The sequence below is a fragment of the Drosophila ananassae genome (assembly GCF_017639315.1).
Source record: "Drosophila ananassae strain 14024-0371.13 chromosome 4 unlocalized genomic scaffold, ASM1763931v2 tig00000061, whole genome shotgun sequence".
In the NCBI taxonomy this organism is placed as follows: Eukaryota; Metazoa; Arthropoda; class Insecta; order Diptera; family Drosophilidae; genus Drosophila; species Drosophila ananassae.
The window spans coordinates 4,876,025-4,895,660 of NW_025319038.1; the positions used below are offsets into that span (position 1 = coordinate 4,876,025).

Below are 19,636 nucleotides of genomic sequence, written 5' to 3' on the forward strand. Positions count from 1 at the left end.
AAGAAAAACAGAGCTTACTTAAGTGTAGTAGCATAGCTTACGACACTAGGTAAGTCGTTAACAAAGAGGATAAACAGAAGAGGTCCTAAATGACTACCTTGCGGAACACCAGATGTAACTTCTATAACATGAGATGTGATGTTCTTGAACATAACCCGTTTTGTACGATTCGATAGGTATGAAGTCATCCACTGTATGATATTAGGAGGAAAACCCATATAATAAATTTTCCGGAGAATGAGACGATGATTAAGAGAATCGAAAGCTTTGCTGAAATCGGTGTAAACTACATCGGTTTGCATTCCTTTTAGATAACCCTTGTGGACGATCGAAGTGAATTTTAGCAGATTGGTTGTTGAAGAACGATACTTGACAAAACCACGCTGGGTGGAGGAAATTATGCTTTTGCAATGATGATGCGGTTGCGATGTTACCAGTTTCTCCAGCAGCTTGGGAATCGCAGAAAGTTTAGCAATTCCGCGGTAGTTTTCTATAAGTATTTTAGAACCTTTCGTATGAAGTGGAATAATAAAAGATTCATTCCATCTCTTGGGAAGGCATGAAAGGTCCACAGATAAATTGAATAGGTTAGTAAGAGGGTAGCATAGGATATTGGAGCAGTACCTGAGAATACAGCTCGAGACATTATCAGGACCAGCAGAAAATTAGATATCCAAGGTTGAAAGAGCATAGAAACATCAAGATGATTCAATTTACACAAGTAAATATCTATATATATAAAAAAAGTCGTGTTAGTTACACCACTTATAACTCAAGAACGGCAGAACAGATTTGGCTTAAAAACGATAGGGCAAGGTCTGTTGAATACCGTGCACAGATAACAGTAGATCGAAATCAGCATTTCAAAATTTCTTGCATTTCGATATGATCCAGCTGTTGATCATAGCTCCAGTCGCCATGTCGTCATTGGCCAGATGAGCGACGTCTGCACTTGCTGCCAGGCTCTGAAGTTCAATAATGAACCGAAAGAAATGTGTTGTTCTGGCGGGAAAATCAAATTACGTCAACTTGAAACACCACCAGAGCCACTGCGAACTCTGCTTGCTGGAACCACTGCTGAATCGAAGGAAATATAGGAAATATAATTCTTGCTTCCAAATGACGTCATTTGGTTCGTAAATTGTATCTGACGAATTCATGCCAACTTTCAAAATCAAAGGGCAAATATATCACAAAGCTGGCGCCCTGCTCCTGTTCCCAGACAGTGAACATAAATTTCTTTAAAAGTACTTCAACATCAGGTATGGGAAAAGAATTGCGAGCATGTAAACTCATTGTTTGGGATGAATGTACCAAGGCACACAAAAAAGCGTGTCTATCGTGTTCTTCATTTCTTGATCGTCCAACCACAATACGCCACAGAGAAGCGTGGCAGGGTACAGCTAGTTGTTCATATATGGAATTTTATAAGGGTATGTAGAATTTAAATTATAGGAATCGGACGAATAAGTTGATTGAAAAAATGAAGCAAAGAGATTAGCAATACCTTGTTCTGAAGAATCAGAAATATTTTTATAAGTTAGGGAAGGAGGAAAAACATTGGATAAGGGTATGTAGAATTTAAATTATAGGAATCGGACGAATAAGTTGATTGAAAAAATGAAGCAAAGAGATTAGCAATACCTTGTTCTGAAGAATCAGAAATATTTTTATAAGTTAGGGAAGGAGGAAAAACATTGGATTTACGTTTCATATTGACAAACGAATAGAAGGAGCTCGGATCATTTCGAAAGTTTGCCTTACAATTCACTATGTAACGTTTATAAAGTTGATTATTAAGAATAATAATCTGGTTGCGTATGTAAAGAAAGTTTGTCTAATGAAACAAAGATCCAGACTTAACAAACATTTTGTAAGCTCTAGATTTCTTGTTCTTAAGACGAGAAAGGTGTTCATTAAACCAAGTCGGTTTCGTTGATGAAGACGATGAAACTACAGGAACATATTCAGTCTCGATCATGCTTTCGTGGAGTGCAGACGCGTTTTTGCATCGCTGCGAATCTCACTGTGAAGAGTCTATGGACAAGTCCACCTCAGTGGCAAGAATTGTTACTTTTGTGAATCCCACCTCCGTTAGTTCTGTTTAACGCGATAACAAGTGATTCGAAAAGACAAAACAAGTGAAGGTTTTGTGAAGACTTGAATCAAATTCAAGGTCAAACTCAGTTTGAGAATAATTACATCCCAATAAAAGAAAAAATAAATTTCAATTGCTCTGACACTTGGTGGGTTCGAGCCGGGTGCTGCCCGACTGCGGGGCTTGTGCCTTGCCCACTGAGCCACGGTCACCTCATCGGTAACCGTACAAGTGGCCCATACATACAAGAAGTCGGTAAAGCAGTGCACATATGTGCCCTATACTTGAACCATGTCTAGCCTTTCGGACTCCGATGATGAATTTGACATAAGTAAAATTGTAGCGCTACAACAACAAAAAATCCAGGCCTTAAAGCCAGCTAAGCCAAGCCGACCAATTGCCTCCCCCGTCAACATCTCACCTTCAAGCCATGATCCGGAACCGGAACTAGCAGTCATAAATGGAGACGAAGAGGTCTGGTGGTCCCCAAGACCGGCAAACAAACGCCGTCTTGACTCCAGATCCCCAAATTCAGTCACCAAAATCCTTAGAAACTCCAACAGCCCTAAAACCAATGTCTCTGCCAACCGATTCTCAGATCTGTCGGACATGGACACAGACACCGAACCCGTCGAAGTCGGGTCACAAACGGTGGGCCTCAATGTCTCTGAAGAAGCCAGTACTTCTTCCAGCTTAAGACAAGTTAGCAACAACAACAAAAGCACCCCAAATAACGCATCAACAATAAACAAGGACAACACAAAAGCCGTTAACAATACCGCAGGCAGCAACAAAAATGTCAGCCGACCGTCTGGTAGCCAGAAGCAACTACCCTCCCACAAACCACCCCCAATTGTGGTTGATCACTGTGAGAATCTAAACGGACTCATAAGGTCCACAGACAAGATTGTTGACCCGTCCAAATACTCCCTAAAATGCCATCCCAACAATTCTGTTTCCATTCTCCCAACAGATTCAGACACATACAGAGCCATAACCAAATCGCTGACCCTTAAAAAGGTACCATGCCATTCCTGGCAGTTAAAAGAAGACAGATCCTATCGTGTTGTTATCCGTGGTGTCCATCATTCCGTCCCGGACGTAGACATTAAGGAAAGCCTGACCTCGGCGGGTCACTTGGTTCGATTTGTCAATAGACCAAGAAGCCGCTTCTACAAAACTAAGCTGGTCAACTTAGTTTTTGTTGAACTTGAACCGGCTACAAACAACAAAGAAATCCACGGGATCAAGACACTCTGTCGGCAACGGGTCCAAGTTGAACTCCCCTACAAAAAGAATGATGTCGTCCAGTGCCACCGTTGTCAAGCTTTCGGACAAACCAAAAATCATTGCCAAAAGCTATCTAACTGCGTTAGATGTGGCCTACAACACGGCTTGGAGGCCTGCTTAAAGGATGTTAATCCAGTCAAATGTGCAAACTGTGGCGGTGGACATACAGCTAGCTATAAAGGCTGCGTCATATACCAGCAAGTTGCTCAATGAAAAAGTGCCACATCCCAACTCAGAACCGTCCTCCAGCAGTTTACTGATCCTTATGTTTGGTCAAACTCAGCGGTGCCCAACTCCTACGCTAATGCTGTCCGTGGTATTGCTAGTCATCCCCAGCAGCAAGTCCCTGTGACCTTCTCGCAGAGCCAATTTCCTCCACTAGGCAGTGACAACAGGAAACAAAGTCAGCCACGTCACCAAAAAGTACCGCATCGACAGCAGCAGCAGCCATCACAGCAACAACAAAGGCCTCAACAACATCAACAACAGCAACAGCAACACCCAGATCTCCAGAGGACTCTCCCACAATAACAGCGACGCAACTCACAGCAATTGATCAACGACCAGCAATGGCAGCGCCAAGAGCAAGTGTTCTTGCCATCAAACGAAAGCCTGTCGGTCCTTGTTGCCCAGATTGACAAGTTATTCCAAATGATGGTGTCGATGATGGGTCTTGTCTCTAGATTATTACCCCAAAATAGCCCAAGCGTTCCCTGGATCTTTCCCAGTTAATGCGACACAACCATGAGCCAAATCGGCCTGAGCATTGGTGTGTGGAACGCCGACGGACTGGCCAACAAAGCCATTGAGCTGGAGCTCTTTGTGCAAAGTCATAATATTGACATTATGCTGGTTAGTGAAACACACTTTTGCTCGAGGTCGTACTACAACTTGCATGGGTACGATATCCATCAATAATAATTGATGGTCTGCAATAATAATAAAATGTGGTATTAAATGCTACCAGTCCTACAGTTTACAAAGCACGAATGTACAATGTGTCTCTGTCAAAGTTAAAACCGACCTTGGGGAAATAGGTATTGCATCTATATATTGTCCACCAAACTTTCAGTGTTCTGCTGACGACTTTGAAAAGCTCTTTGACGATCTTGGAACAAATTTCATAATCGCAGGCGATTGAAATGCTCACCACCGCCTCTGGGGATCCCGAAACTCAACCAGCCGAGGAAGAGCACTCGCAGATGTTGTTTAAAGATCAAACGTCCAGGTCCTTGCAACTGGAGGACCTACGCATTATCCATACAGCCAAAGAACGCCAACAGCTATTGACTTTGCCGTATATAGAGGGATACGGTCCGAGTGTCTCTCCATCACAGAAAGCCTTGAGCTTAGCTCTGATCACATCCCGCTGATTATAAAGTTAAGAGTAGTTGCGCAAATAATTCAGAATAGGCCTCGTATCCTCCCTCGAAACGCGAGTATCCCGCGCTTCCAAGCAGCAGTCAACCGGCTTGTAAACCTCAATCTGGTGTTAAACTCCCCCGAGGACATAAACGACGCTGTAGAGATATTTGTCCGGAGCATTCATATCGCTGCCGAGTCCTCAACCTGTGGACAAGTCTCAAGCCACCCCAATCCACCTCAGGCTTTTTAAAACCTGAAGTTATGGACTTGGTAAGGCTGAAAAGATCCTTACGTCGCAGATATATGAGATCCCAAGACTTAGTCCACAAAAGGTCTTACCGTCGTGCCGAGGACGAGCTTAAAAAACTTCTGCATCAAACCAAGCGCGAATATTTTGATGAGATGCTCCTCAAGGCGGACCCCACCGAAACGTACGGCTTCAACCTCTGGAAATCGACACGAAACATCAAACGACAGCCTCTCCGAAAGATCCCCATAAAGAAAACTGACAATACATGGTGCAGGTCTGACTCAGAGATTTCTTAAGCTTTCGCGGACGAACTAGAGAAACGCTTTCAGCCATTCGACCTTGCGAGCCCAGAGGATCTTGAAGAAACAATGGCCTTCATAAATGCTCCTTCACCGAATGCTCTACCGATTCCACATGTCAGCCCAGAAGAAGTTTGTCTCCATATTCGAAAGCTACATGTCAATAAAGCGCCGGGATTCGATGGCATAGACAATAGAATTGCCAAGGCTCTGCCTAAGAAGGGTATCCTGTTCCTCGTTCTCCTCTTTAATTCAATGCTACGTATCCACCACTTTCCCCGGTGAGAGGGGAAAGGTCAAGCATTAGACTTGCTCGTGCTTGCGTTCCGCAGGGAAGCGTTCTGGGTCCCGTTCTCTACACTCTGTTCACATCGGACCTCCCAAGTTTAGTGGAACCGGGCACACTTTTGGCCACATACGCTGACGATACTGCCTTCCTTGTGAACTCTTCCTGCCGAGTCGAGGCATCAAGGATCACCCAGGAATTTCTGGACTCATATGGCAAGTGGGCTAACAGGTGGAATATTGCCATAAATAGCAGGAAGTCGCAACATTGCAGTTTCACTTTGAGAGCAAAGACACTACCCAGAGTCGAACTCCACGACGTCACCATCCCACAGTCACCCCAGGCCCAGTACCTGGGTCTGATCTTAGACAAGCGGCTCACCTGGAAGGAACAAACCAAGAAAATAACAGCTAAATGTCGGAGTGAACTCAGAAAGCTAAACTGGTTACTTAAGCCAACAAGCAAGCTCAGCCTTGGCAACAAAGTGTTGCTGTACAAATCTATCGTGGTGCCCTTGATCACATATTGCATTCAGATATGGGGCATGGCTTCTGACACAAATGTCATGAAAGTGCAGAGAACCCAAAACCGAGCGCTTCGCATGATGGCAAACGCGACCTTGGTATGTTCGAAACGACGCCCTAGCAAATGATCTCCACATTCCCTCCATTAGAGAGCAGATCAACCGTCACTCGAGTCGCTACAGCGATCGCTTCTTAGCGCACCCCAACCACCTAGCAGCGTCTCTAGCTAATCAAAATAACCGAAGAAGACTGAAACGAAGACACCCCAGCGATCTCTGGACAAGAGGACGTAATGTTTCCCGAGTCCTTAAGCAGTAATTTTACTGTAATCTCCTGTTATTGTATTCATGTTATCTGTTCATTGTTATACTCTACGTATTATAGTCATTAAGTTGGCTGATCGACGTAAATAAAACTTATATGTTAAATCAAAAAAAAAAAAAAAAAAAAAAAAAAACAGGAACAAATTTGTCCAACGCATTGTGGATTACATCATAAAAAGAATCAGTGGCAGCATCGATAGAGTTAAAAGATATTCCCATTCAATTCCAGCTAAATGATTGCGAACAGCATAGTAGTCCGTTTTTCGGAACCATTTAGTACGATGCTGAGCCTTATACTTAGCATGTATATTAGGGACATCAATTAACACAGAAACCAATTGTGTAGGATGGTTTAAGTCCTCAGGAAGCGATAGTGGTGAAGACCGATTTACAGTCATAGAGGATATAATATTATAGAAAATAAGGTCTAGAGATCTGCTAAGTGTGTTAAGGATGGGGTTGATTTGGAAAAGAGCAATTTCAAATAATTCTTCAATAAAGTCGTTGTGACAACTGACATGCAGGGAATTGTCATCTTCACACGGGATTCAGGAGGTTTTGGGAAGGTTGAAATCACCCATAATTAGAACGTTTTGGTAGCAGCAAGAAAATACATTATTGCTCAGTTTTTTGAAGCTGAATCAGCATAGTTGGGGCTTAGAGGGTCTTTGGCTAAAAATTCATTAATAATACTGTGCTCAGGCCAGGCTGACGGATCAAGTGCTTTTTCAAGGTAGGATTCAGGAATTACAATTTTGAAAGAAGATATGCTACTCTTATGTTTAAAATTAAACTTAAACACCGCTAATTCATTAGGAGCAAACTCAACGAGGGGCAACAGCTCTAAGCGAAAGCCTAGAGGATCTTATTTCAGGCGCCACATCAGTAAGAGGCCTGGGAGACGGTACCACAGGAACCTGTAGGTTTCCCAACGATGGAGGATCCAAGACAATAGGTGGACCAAGACTCCTTGACAATTCCATTAGCTGACTTTGTGAACGGATCACTTTCACAGGAGCCACAGTAGGCGATGAAGTATTAGGCGTTAAAAATGTATCCGAATGAATCGCACGAGAAGCAGGAGTACCCAATAAATTGACCGCCATCGGGTTGTTCCAAATTTTTCTTGCAAATTAGACTCATTATTAACTGAGATTTGTCCACTGTAGTGAGAGCGAGAAGAGGTCAATTAGAAACTCTTTGGTAGAGAGGCACGTTCGGATCAGGCACGTGGAAGAGAAGACGAATCAAAAGAGATACGCCGTGACGAATAACCGCTTCAGAGTAACCATGATGTAACGGGATTACACGACCAGAGAAAAGAACTCAGGAAGGGAATATATATATGAATATTCAAAGAGCGAAAAGAAGAAGCTCGTATCAAAGATATAGGCAATCAGATGAGAGCAATCGCAAAAACACGTCGGGATACGGAAAAGTCAGACTAAAGACTTTTGACTTTTAGTATATAAGTCGAAACGGCCGGGATCGGTCGACTATATCCTATAGCTGCCATATAACTGATTGGTGTTTCCTAAGTTAGAAAGTTAGAACGATGGGACTTGGTACAGATTCCATTTTGGGAAAAATAATCTGATTTGCCAAAGGATCGGTCGACTATATCCTATAACTGTCATTTAACTGAACGATTGGAAATGGCACAACCTTGCAAGTTTAAAGATGCTTTTCGGTTCATAGATATATAAAAAGTTGCTTTATCTTAAAGACTATATCCAAACTCTACAAAAGACAATCGTTACAACCAATTTAAAAAAAAATAATTTCTTCTGTTTATAAATAATTTTTTTTTAAGAAAAGACTTCAGTTCACTGTAGTTTTTTTCAATCTATTTAGATTTTTGCTTTGAAAAACTAAAGGGCTGTTTATATACTTTCATTGGTTATTCAGCCATGAGTTTTTAAAAAAGTTTATTTTTCTTATCGGTAACTTCAATGTACAACAAAAGTTGCTTAAATTTGAGTGCCATGCAACCCCAAGTTGTACACGCTCCGAAAAAGAATAAAGTATGTCCGTCTTTCTGTCAGTTTCTTTACATTTTACTCGGAGATTATAAAAGCTACATAGCTAAGTCTATCAATAGAATTCTGAATAGCAGGGAAATGGCATGACCATGAAATTGCCCATAACTTGTATAAAATCCGTGTCGTTGAGGAATATTGTTATATATTGTTGTCACTTCAAAGATCCGCTGAGCACCCTTGTCGGCCACTTTAAGCTTCAATATTCTATTTAAAACGATAAGGGTCAAGCTAATATAGTAAATTATTCTTTGTCAACGGTTTTCTTTTCAAGCTTAGTATAGATGAATATTCGTCTAGTAGTATTCTGCCTGACTAGAGTATGGAGTCTCTGCCTGACTACGACTATAGACTCCATAGAAGACTCCATAGAAGTCTATAGTCGTAGTCAGGCAGAGACTCCATACTTCTTCTTCATAGAAGTCTTCATAGAGAAGATTTTTCAAACATGGAAGGCCACAAACAGCTTGTACTTCTTCTGGCCAGATCGAAGACAGCTCTAAACGGTTCTTGAGTCAGCGGGTCAGCTTTTAATTAATATATCGGGTCCGCTTAAGAGCTGTAGGTAGGCAGGCTATCCGGCAGAATATCATGTTTGTGTTGTCCCCAAATTAATAAAATGTTTGTCTCCAATCATCTAATTATTTGCTTCGTATTCTTCTCTAGCTACTATATAGATAGCTGATATGTAAAACACGTGGTAGTGTGAAGTTAGGCTTCAACATTATTGGAGCTTGTCCCTTTAATCGTCCATGCCATACGGGCTTTCTACGCAATCGGTTCTTCTACATTGTCTTCTTTATTGCGAAGTATGCCCCCTTGCGTGCAATTATTAAGACCTATCAGAAGCCTGGAGTTGATATTGTATTTCAATAAAAAACTTACAAATGTAACACTGTTCACGTACCGAAGTGCCATGTCACTAAGGTAGCTGTTCGGTATCCTGAGGAGGTAAAGCGGGATGCTCCACGTTTATCGTTTTGGGGACGATTTTAAACATTTCCTCCGGGTGTCTGCCTCATCGCAAATCTAGGGGAATGTCTTACATTTGCTGACCATTAATGCTGTTTTTAGGACTTTCCTTGCGGCCTTGAACTCGATGTGCCTCTGATATTGCGTATGCGTGCCTCTTGATCTTTCCATAGGTCTTCTAGTTTTTAGGCAATCCTTAGAGAACGTAGAGAATCCGTAGAAAAAGTATCCCGCTGTTCCAAAATGGTGCCGAACGAAGGCCAATCGCTGCCTCATACTTGATAGGGCCAATGATAAAGGTCTGCGTATCCCTATATCATATGGTCCTATTACGCAAATAGAGATTATGGATAATATGGGTAAACGGCCACACAGCTGATACAGTTCTATTGTGATACTATCGACCGGCAAAAAGACAAAGTTTTTAAAAGTTTTTTTCTTGTATTTTAAGTTAAATATCTTAAAATATAATAAAGTCGAGTTATTAAAGAATTTGTCAAAACTATTCGTTCGGTCGAGCCAACACATTTGTGCATCAAAATTTCTTTTAAAAAAACTTTACTTCAACATACGCCAATTACGAGGGCAGTCCGATAAGTATCTAGCCTCACCGCCCGATGGCGTCACTATCGAAAGAGAAATTAACTATCGTGTAGTACATTCTCGGTCAATTCTCGAGCAATATCGGTCTGTGATTCGATTTTTGTTTTTGGAAGGAAAATCGCACAGCGAAATCACAGATCGCTTGGATGCTCTGTACGGGGACTCTTCTCCTTCGATAGCGACCATCAAAAATTGATGAGTTTCAACATGGTCGCACGTCGGTTTTTTATGAGCCACGACCAGGTACCCCAAAAACCGCCACCACGGAGTATAACGTAACAAAAATCCACGATCAATTTCAAAAAAACTAAAGGTGGCTGTTTACTATAAATTTCGAAAACGACGAAAAGAAAAGTACATGCACTCGGCTAGACGTTATAATTCGATATATTCAACAAAAATAACTTAAGCCTAGCTTATCTATTGCGGCGGAGTGGGGCGAATTCGCAAGAGAGCGCAACTGAGCTTTTAGTTCGCTCCCGCTCCGCCCTATGCTAATTTAGACTAGACTTCAATTTGTTTTCGACTTCAGTATTTAATTATGATACTAATTTCTGTACTAGGCTTCTGTAATCTAATTATGCTACCCAGCCGATTGACGATGCGCGAGATAGCTGAGACAGTAGGCATCTAAAAAGACCGCGTGGGTCAAATCCTGCAGGAAATTTTTGGCATGAGAAAGCTGTCGGCGCGATGGGTGCCGCGTTTGCTCACTCCGGGCAACAAACGCAACCGTGACACCACTTCAGAGCAGTGTTTGACGCTTTTTAAGCTCAATCTAAAGGAGTTTCTGCTTCGTGTTGTGACCGTCGACGAAACATGGATCGGCCGGAAAGGAGGAATCACAAGGTGTTATCTACTTGGAGAAAGGTAAATCTACCTGGAGAAAGTCAAAACGGTCACAGGGCTTTACTATGCCGAATTATTGGGCCGATTCGCCACCGAATTACAGAAAATACGGCCCCATTTGGCGAAGAAAAAAGTTTTCTTTCATCATGACAAGGGTCGAATTGGGCTACGAACTGCTACCCCATCCACCATATTCTCCAGATTTAGCCAAGTGTGACTTCTTTTTGTTTTCAAACTTGAAAAAGCCACTCGCTGGACAGAAATTTGCGTCGAATAGGTCGTCACCGCCACAGAGGCCTATTTAGCAGACCTCGAGAAAACGTATTTTTAAGACGGTTAAAGATGTTGGAGCATCGATGGGTCAAGTGTATCGGAAAAAGGAAATTATGTAGAGAAATAAATCGCCTCATTTCCGAAATTTTCGTTTTTCTTTTGGCGGCTAAGTTAAGCCGGCTTTTCGATCGCAAAAAACATGCTGCGGTTTGAAAAATTCTTAAAGGAAAGAGCGTACGAGTAGGTGCGTGATAAGCTACTGGTGCCGACACGGCCCAACACGACACGACAGCGACACGAAATATAATTTTTACATTATTTATTTTTATAGGCATAGGTATATATATTTTTCACATATATTCAAGAGCTTGTAATCCGGATCATTTATCAATTTTTTCAATTTTTCTTTATCAATTTTTTCACACATTTTATTGGCTTTACACAAAATATAGAGGTGGTCAACTATATCATTGAGAAGCTTAAGCTGAAAATAATCGAAAGGCGCTACGATCGAATGACAACGTTGTAAAAAATATTTTTTTTTGCTAATATCGAGTGGCATCACGGTTGAAATGACAAAATCGAATTACAACGTTGCAGAGAAAATTTGTTTTTTCTCGAAGTTTCTAGAAAATAAAAATTTTTTTTGGAAGCTCGGCACGAAAACGCACGCACGCGTGTTACATTTTAATTTTCAACACGAACAGGCGTGGCCACGCGTGCCACGACGAAAACACGAGCCCATGCCCACCTCTACTGCTGATGCCAACACTGGTTCCAGAATTCATTAGTACGCTAAAAAGTTTTTTTGGAGACCTGAGCAAATCCTCGATCGACTAATAGACAGGATCCGTAAAATCAACGTGGACAAAGATAAACTGGAGACACTAATAGACTTCTCTATGGCAGTCCATAACGACTATGCCACTATCCAATGCTGCTACGGGAACTCGTTGATAAGTCACAAACCTTTTCATCACAAATTAAGCTGGGCTATGCATCAACGCTGCGATTCGATTTCCATAATAAAATCTTTCAGCGACTGGCTGTATAAACTAGCGGAAGCAGCCTCTACCGTAGTACGGTAACCGTATTATCCGGACCAAGCACAAAGACCAACAGTATCAACACCCATTCGCAAAATCGCCGAGGATCGGAGATTGAACCAACCTTCGATTCGGAGATCGATCTCCAACAAGAAGCCAGAGCGATTCAAAGCGCTATGTGTAATTTCACCGAACATACCACTGCCCAATGCGAAAAATTTAAGCTGTTAACTGTTCCAAAAAGACAAAGAATTATAAAAGACTCATGAAAGACTTGAAGGCCCATCGCCGAAAATGTTTCTCCAGGCGAGTTGTCGACTTCGAACTGCCAGTCCAAGCATCACATCATGAAGGAGGCATTATGGTAGAACAATGCTTCTGAATTCTGCCAGTTACTCTGTACGGAAAATAGTTTCCATCAATATATTTGCCTTTCTGAACGAAGTTTCTTCAGTAACTCAGTAAAGGACACTTCCGAGAGAGCGCAACTTCAAATATCAGAGACAGGAAATCCAAAAAAGATTTGGCTCAACACCCGAGATGTTAGGAAAGGTAGGAAACAAAGAAAAAGGGGGTCATTTTGTAATTAAAGGTGGCCACTTAATTGATATTGTTTTCAAAAACTAGCCCAAAAAATTGTAAGGAACCAAACTGAATAAAAATACATTACTTATAGAAATCGGTTGTTTTTTCTCAAAATTATTCCATGTTTACATACCGACATAAAAGATGGAGCACCCTGTACATATTTATATTTATAAAAACCAATTTTTACATTTCAAAAATCCGTATTGCTTCAAATGTGTAGTGGTATATTTTAAGTTAAGATAATAAGTTTATTAATTTTCTTCCAAACATACATAGCTCTGCTTTGCTTCTTCATATTTTACGGTGTTGTTTCTATTGTCGCTACCAGTCGTATTGCCGCTATTGGCTCTATTGTCGTATCAGTGGTTCAAGGTACGTCAATAATAAAAATAAATTTATAAAATTATTAATTAATAATCATGGAATTTAAACTTGTCTGTGCGTTGAAGTTTTGTAATAAGACTATCTCCTCATCCCTCTCTACCATCCACTGCTGACTCTGTGAAAACGTTGTACACGCTAAGTGTGCTGGGTTCACGGCGTCAGTTTCGGATGCCATTTCACGTAGGTCTGGTCTTCACTTTTGGGTAGCAAACCTGAAAAGTTACAAAAATCAAAAATTTAGCTGGCTTCAAAATCAAGAACGCTTACTCATGAAACCGTGTATGTGAATGTGTCAGCACGCATACATATAAAGATCAATTAAGAAGAAACCGCGGAAAAACATTTTTGATGATGCGCTTCTCTGCGATTGAACAACCAAAAATGTTCAATGAGAATATGAGCGTAAAAATTTGCGTAAGAATGAGAGTAAGATTCTCTCTGGGGCCTGTCGCAAGGAATTTTTGCGTTCATTTTCGTTGTATGAAATGAAATGTCCATATGTTGTATGGTTAGTGCTAACACTTACCTATCAGAATATTAGAGGCTAACTTCCAAAAGTATATTCTTCCTGCATCTGACATACTGGCTGCCTTTGTCCGCTATTCGTTTCGTTTCTGATCGTCTGTCTGATGGGGACCAGCTGGTAGCTCTTGGTGACTTTAATATCCCAGAACTCATGTGGTCTAATGTTCATAATTCACCGTCTTTACAGCTTAACTCCCACCACGACTTCCCTGCGGGCATGTTCAACATGTCACTCGGGCAAATTAACCAAGTTAGAAATTCTTTAGGTCGGCTGCTGGACTTGTGTTTCGGCTCTGATCCTAATGGAATTACTCTTTCCATGTACTAATTTTTGGATTTCATGGCTATCTACATTTTCTATAAAGCTTTATACTTTTATCTTTTATTTGTTGAATCTTCTCTTATTAAGAGACTAACAACAATTTTAAAATCTTAATCTAATACATAATTAGTTTATCTTTGTAAACATCTTTACTATGGGACCTCCGATGTCAACGGGCTGGAAGGTCATTTCATCTTAATCGGGATTGTTGACTAACTTGGTTTAGTGATCTGGCTAGAGGATTTTGGTGCGTAGAGAGTTTCCTTTTGTATTTTTCCTGGAGTTGAGAAATTTCGACTTTGACGAGAGGTATAACTAGGTCTCTATGGATATCTTCATTGCTAATATACCATGGACCTCCTGTGATGGTTCTGAGCACTTTAGACTGTGCCCTTTGGATAACGTCTATATTGCTACTGCTTGCATTGCCCCAAAGTTCGAAGCCATACTTCCAGATAGGCTTTATGACTGAATTGTAGAGTAGTACTTTATATTCCAGTCGAAGTGGGGAACGAGGATTGATAAGCCAGTGCAGTCCTCTGGATTTATGTCTTAATTGGTCCCGTTTTGCTTCAATATGTTTTTTCCACGTAAGACGCCTGTCCAGGTGGACGCCGAGATATGTGACCTCATTCACAGAGGGGAGTATGGTATTGTTTAGAGTTGGAGCGGGGCAGTTTTGTCTGTTGAGAGTAAAGGTAATGTGTTTAGATTTTTCACCGTTTATCTTTATACGCCAGTCCGCCATCCACTTTTCTATTAGTGCAAGGTGAGAGGAGAGGCTTCTGGTTGCCTCCAGCGGGCATTTAGATCTTTTTAGTATGGCTGTGTCGTCGGCAAATGTTGACATAGTTAGACGCTGGTCTGTTGGGATATCTGCTGTATATAGAAGATATAGGGTGGGGCCTAGGACGCTTCATTGGGGTACGCCCGCCTTAATTTCGAACTCTTCTGTTGTAAAGATTTTTTGTTTTACAGTGAACACATTAACATTACATTAAACAGGTATGTTTTGAGCAGCTCATGACAGTTTTGTGGGAGTAATAGTTGTATTTTATACATAAGTCCTTGCAGCCAGACTCGGTCAAATGCCTGGGATATGTCCAGAAATATAGCAGAACAGTATTCTCGCTGTTCATAGGCGGTTCGAATTTCAGATGTGATACGGTTCACCTGCTCTATGGTGCCATGATTTTCTCGGAAGCCAAATTGGTGTTCAGGAATTATATTATTCAAAGTCATATGAGGCGAGATACGGAGCAGTAGAAGTTTCTCAAAAAGCTTTGATAAGCATGAAAGTTGGTCTATATGAAGAGGCCAAAGCTTTGTTTTTCCCTGGTTTCGGTATCATTATTATAATGGATTTTTTCCATTGTTGGGGGAAGTGGCCAAGCATTGTAATAGAGTTAAATAGAATTTTTATATAATTGATAGCGTAATCATTTACGGCGCAATGAGGTCATATCCTGGAGACTTATATGGCTTGAGGTGCTCTTTGATGACCTTAGTGATTTCGGTTGTTTGAAATTCTATAGCTGGAATTGGATCTGGAATTGGTAGCTCTGGAAGAATGAAAGGAGAGGCTGCTTGATTTGGAGTAAAAACTTTACAAAGGTGACTAGCGAAGACGCTTGCTTTTTCTTCATCGCTGCGCGCCCAAGATCCATCTGGTTTTCGAAGGGGCATATCTGCTTCTATGGGCGGCTTTAAGTTAGGATGGGCTTTTCATAGAGGACACCTGGTACTTTTTGGGGAAAGCTGTTCTATGTATGATTTTTGAGCAAGTTCTTCTCTGCTCCGTAGGTCCTTTGTGAGCCTTCGTGTCGCTGTTTTTAGCCTTTTCTTTGAAGAAGGGGATCTGCATGCCATTCACGGCGGAGCTGCCGCTTTTCCCAGACTAGATTTTCTATATAGGAATTTGTGGCGGAGTATGGAGGTTTTTCTGTGGTCGCAAGAGTCGAGAGCTTTGCTGCTGAGGTCGTCATGTCTTCCAGGTGGTTGACTGCATCTTGAATGTCCTTGCTACAGTTAATTGACGGTCTTATGTTTATGTGAGAGCTTATGTACTTTTTGTACCTAAGCCAGTTTGTCCCTTTTGATGTGAGATAAATTTGATTATTTTGTAATTCGGCATGTTGAAATAGGTGAAGAAGGACAACTGAATGGTCAGACGATAGGTCATCCAAAGGTTCGGCTCGAATGATGCTTTGTGGAATTTTTCTAGTGATCGCAAAGTCAATTAGGTCTGGCTTCTTCCGTGGCCAGAATGTAGGCTTTCCCGGTGATAGAAAGTCTAGTTTATTTCCTGGGTGTATCAAAGCGTTGTATAGTTGTCTACCCTTTGGGTTGGTTAGGCGAGAACCCCAGTGAGGGTGCTTGGCATTGTAGTCGCCGCCTGCCTTAAAGCAATCGCCTAGTGTATCAAAGAATTGCATAAACTCCATATCAGATATGCAGAAACGTGGTGGGCAGTATATTGCAGCTAGGTTTAGATGACCTCCCACAGTTTGAATTCGTAATGAAGTTGACTGCAAGGAATTTGTAGCAACTCGTTGGAGAGAATGGTGTTTTATGCGCTGCTTTATAAAGATCATAGTTCCTCCATGAGCCTTCCCATCTAGATGATTTGATGCATGAAATATATAGCCCGTCAGATAGAAGTTGTTTTTGTTCGTTAGATGAGTTTCGGAGAGGAGCATAATATCAATATTATTATCATCAAGAAATGTCTTAAGTTCATTTTTGAGCTTTGAAATGCCGTTAACATTCCATAGACAGATTCTCAAATAAGCCATCTAATTGGATTTTTGTTTGACAAAAGCTCCATTAGTCGATTTTGGTTTCGCAGGAGCTCCTGCATATTATTTTGCATTGTGACCATTAGACTTATAAGTGTGGACAACATACCTTCGATACCCTTTATTTCGGCGGAGGTGGATATCCTATAGTTTCAGGTTCCAGTGGTGCTGAACCTACACCATTTAGTAGTCCTGGCCATCGTAGAGCGCTAGAGAAAGAAACTCCAGGTGTAGTCAAAGATGCCGTGGTGGTTTGGTGGTTAGTGTGAATGGCAAACGAACGTTGTTGTAAGGGTTTTTTTGTATTCATACGATTTTTTTGCTCTTTATAAACTGGGCATCCCCTGTAATTGGCAGTATGATTTCCACCGCAGCTGCCACATTTCTTAGAGTTATGGTCGGTTTTATTTATGGTACAGCTGGCAGTGTCATGGAGGAATCCACAAGCCACACAGACTGCACGCAAGGTGCAGTACGACTTTGAGTGTCCATATTCTTGGCAGTTTGAACACTGTAGAGGTTGGTTGCGCTTTTGAGGTTCCTCTACCGTGATTCTTCTATGCAGAAGATACTGTAGTTTGTATATGGGATGAATCATATTTTTAGGAGTTGTTTTCGTTTCAGGTTGCAGCTCAACTTTGAACGATGTGGTAATCGATGTAGTAGTGCTCGTTGTAGGCAAATATAACGGAGTTGATAGACCAGAGGATGATAGAGCTGGGGAGGTGCACTGCGCACTCCAGATTACTCAACTGCTTGTGCCTGGGAGAGCGGGAGAGCATGATCTTGCACGCTCTTCGTTTGCGACGAATGAGAAATAGGCATTGGAAGATCGTCTACGCTGTTTCTGGGACAGAGAGCTTACTTTCGTGCATGTTGTGGTTGCTTATGTTAGGTACTGCAGGCAGGGGGCCGATGTTATTTCTTTAAATGAATGTGTTCAAGCTTAGTTGGTTTAGTTTGTCGTGATGGCATTTCAATTTTTGAATTTAATAAATTTTGATTTTGTGTTAGTTATTGGACACTATAAACTCGAGACTTATGTGTGTCCAAAAGCGTCCTTTCGAGATTTCTAGAGCACACCACTTCTTTTGCTTTTTCAATGAGTTTTCTTGTATTTGCATAGCTGCTGGCGGAGCAGCACAGAAACACGTCCACTCTCTACATCAATGGTTACTGATTCATGTAATTTTTTTATTATAGTTGATACACATACATTTCAAAAATTATATGTACTAAAAACAATGATGTTCAATGATGATGGTACCGAGTATTTGAAGCTACAGATACCTTTTTGCAAGGCCAGTCTCCATCTATGAAAAAGTTGGTGCTTCCCTCGAGTATTAAACAATAAACAAAACGTAAGGCACCTAACGGCTGACTTAACATACGTTTAACACTAAAGCTTAAACTTTTGATTCTTTAACTCCAACGTTGCCAGAGCTTCGGGTACGCCACAGGGGCTGTGGGCGTATGCTGCACAGGACTGCCTTAAATTAAGGATGATTTTTTACATAATGAAAAAAATAAGAAACCTCAGCGCCTTTAAGAAGGCCTTTGTAGATATTGTAGGTAAACAAAATAATGGCGGCAATATTAAATATTTTTATACTCATACATTGCATATTATTATCTATATAAATATTTTATATTATTAATTCTATTAAATTCTGCTTTAAATACGCAAGGCCAATAGATTCAAGACTTTGACACCAGAGTTGAAAACTTGACAGAGTTGACAAAATTACGGACGTTAAATTTTATGTGTGCTTATTGTTATTCATTAAAAACCAGCTATTTTAGCAAAACCCATTTATTTATAGAAGCAAGCGAATGTAAAAATGTCGAAATAAATAACATAAAATTGTCTATTCCGATTTTTATGGTTATATTATATAACAAACATTTTTGGAAAATTATTACTTTTCAATTGATATGTATAATTTTTCTTTCATAGGGTATTCCGGTAATGCTATTGGCTAATAAGCAGGATCTGCCAAACGCTTGCGGGACAAAAGAACTTGAGAAACTTCTAGGATTAAATGAACTTTATAGTATAGTTCCAAAAAACGCGATGATAAGGTCCAACTCACCATCCAGTAATTTAATCGGCTACAGCGTCTCAAACCAAAGATATATTGAGACTTTATTGCCAACAGAAAAAAATATTCAATATTCTACATCTGTGGTTAATATACCGCCGGATCTTGCTCAAAATATTGAAGAAAACTCATCAATGAACAAAGTCTCTAGCACACCTATTATTTATTCCGATTCTACTCGATTGGACCAATATATTCAAAACCAATCAAACAATTGGTTTCGTAACCAAAAATATAATGGGACTGCTTTTAATAACTTCCAATCGAAGGGTTGGTATATACAACCGACCTGTGCTATAACTGGCGAAGGCCTACAAGAAGGATTGGACGCATTATATGATATGATATTAAAACGTCGAAAAATAACATAGTCTTATAAAAAGAAAAGGTAGTTATATGTATATCCCGAGTATATGCGTTGTCATATTAAAACATTGTTTAGCACAATTTAATGAATAAAATTGCGTAATATGAAATGTTTCATTAAATGGGTTACTGTCTTTCGAATATAGATCATGTTAAAGATCGCCGGTCTAAAGGACTATTTGGTAAGATAGAGTACTGGAGATATTTCGGAAATATGAAATAAAGACGTCCGATATTTTTATGACAATTCCCAAGTATCAGAGTTTAAATAAAGTTATATAGAAACATATTCGTATATGAATTAAACAACATTAGTTAGCCATACTTAGAATCT

At 40.6% G+C, this 19,636-nt stretch overlaps 1 protein-coding gene across 1 annotated transcript in view; it reads left to right on the forward strand.

Annotated features, from left to right (window-relative positions):
* LOC6496745 (ADP-ribosylation factor-like protein 4A) overlaps positions 1 to 19,424 on the forward strand; it is a 76,904-nt gene extending 57,480 nt beyond the window's left edge. The window contains exon 5 of the mRNA XM_014903611.3: positions 18,792 to 19,424. Coding sequence (XP_014759097.1) covers positions 18,792 to 19,307 — 516 coding nt within the window. The 3' untranslated portion in view covers positions 19,308 to 19,424. The remainder of the gene's footprint in view (positions 1 to 18,791) is intronic.
* The last annotated feature ends 212 nt before the right edge of the window (positions 19,425 to 19,636 follow it).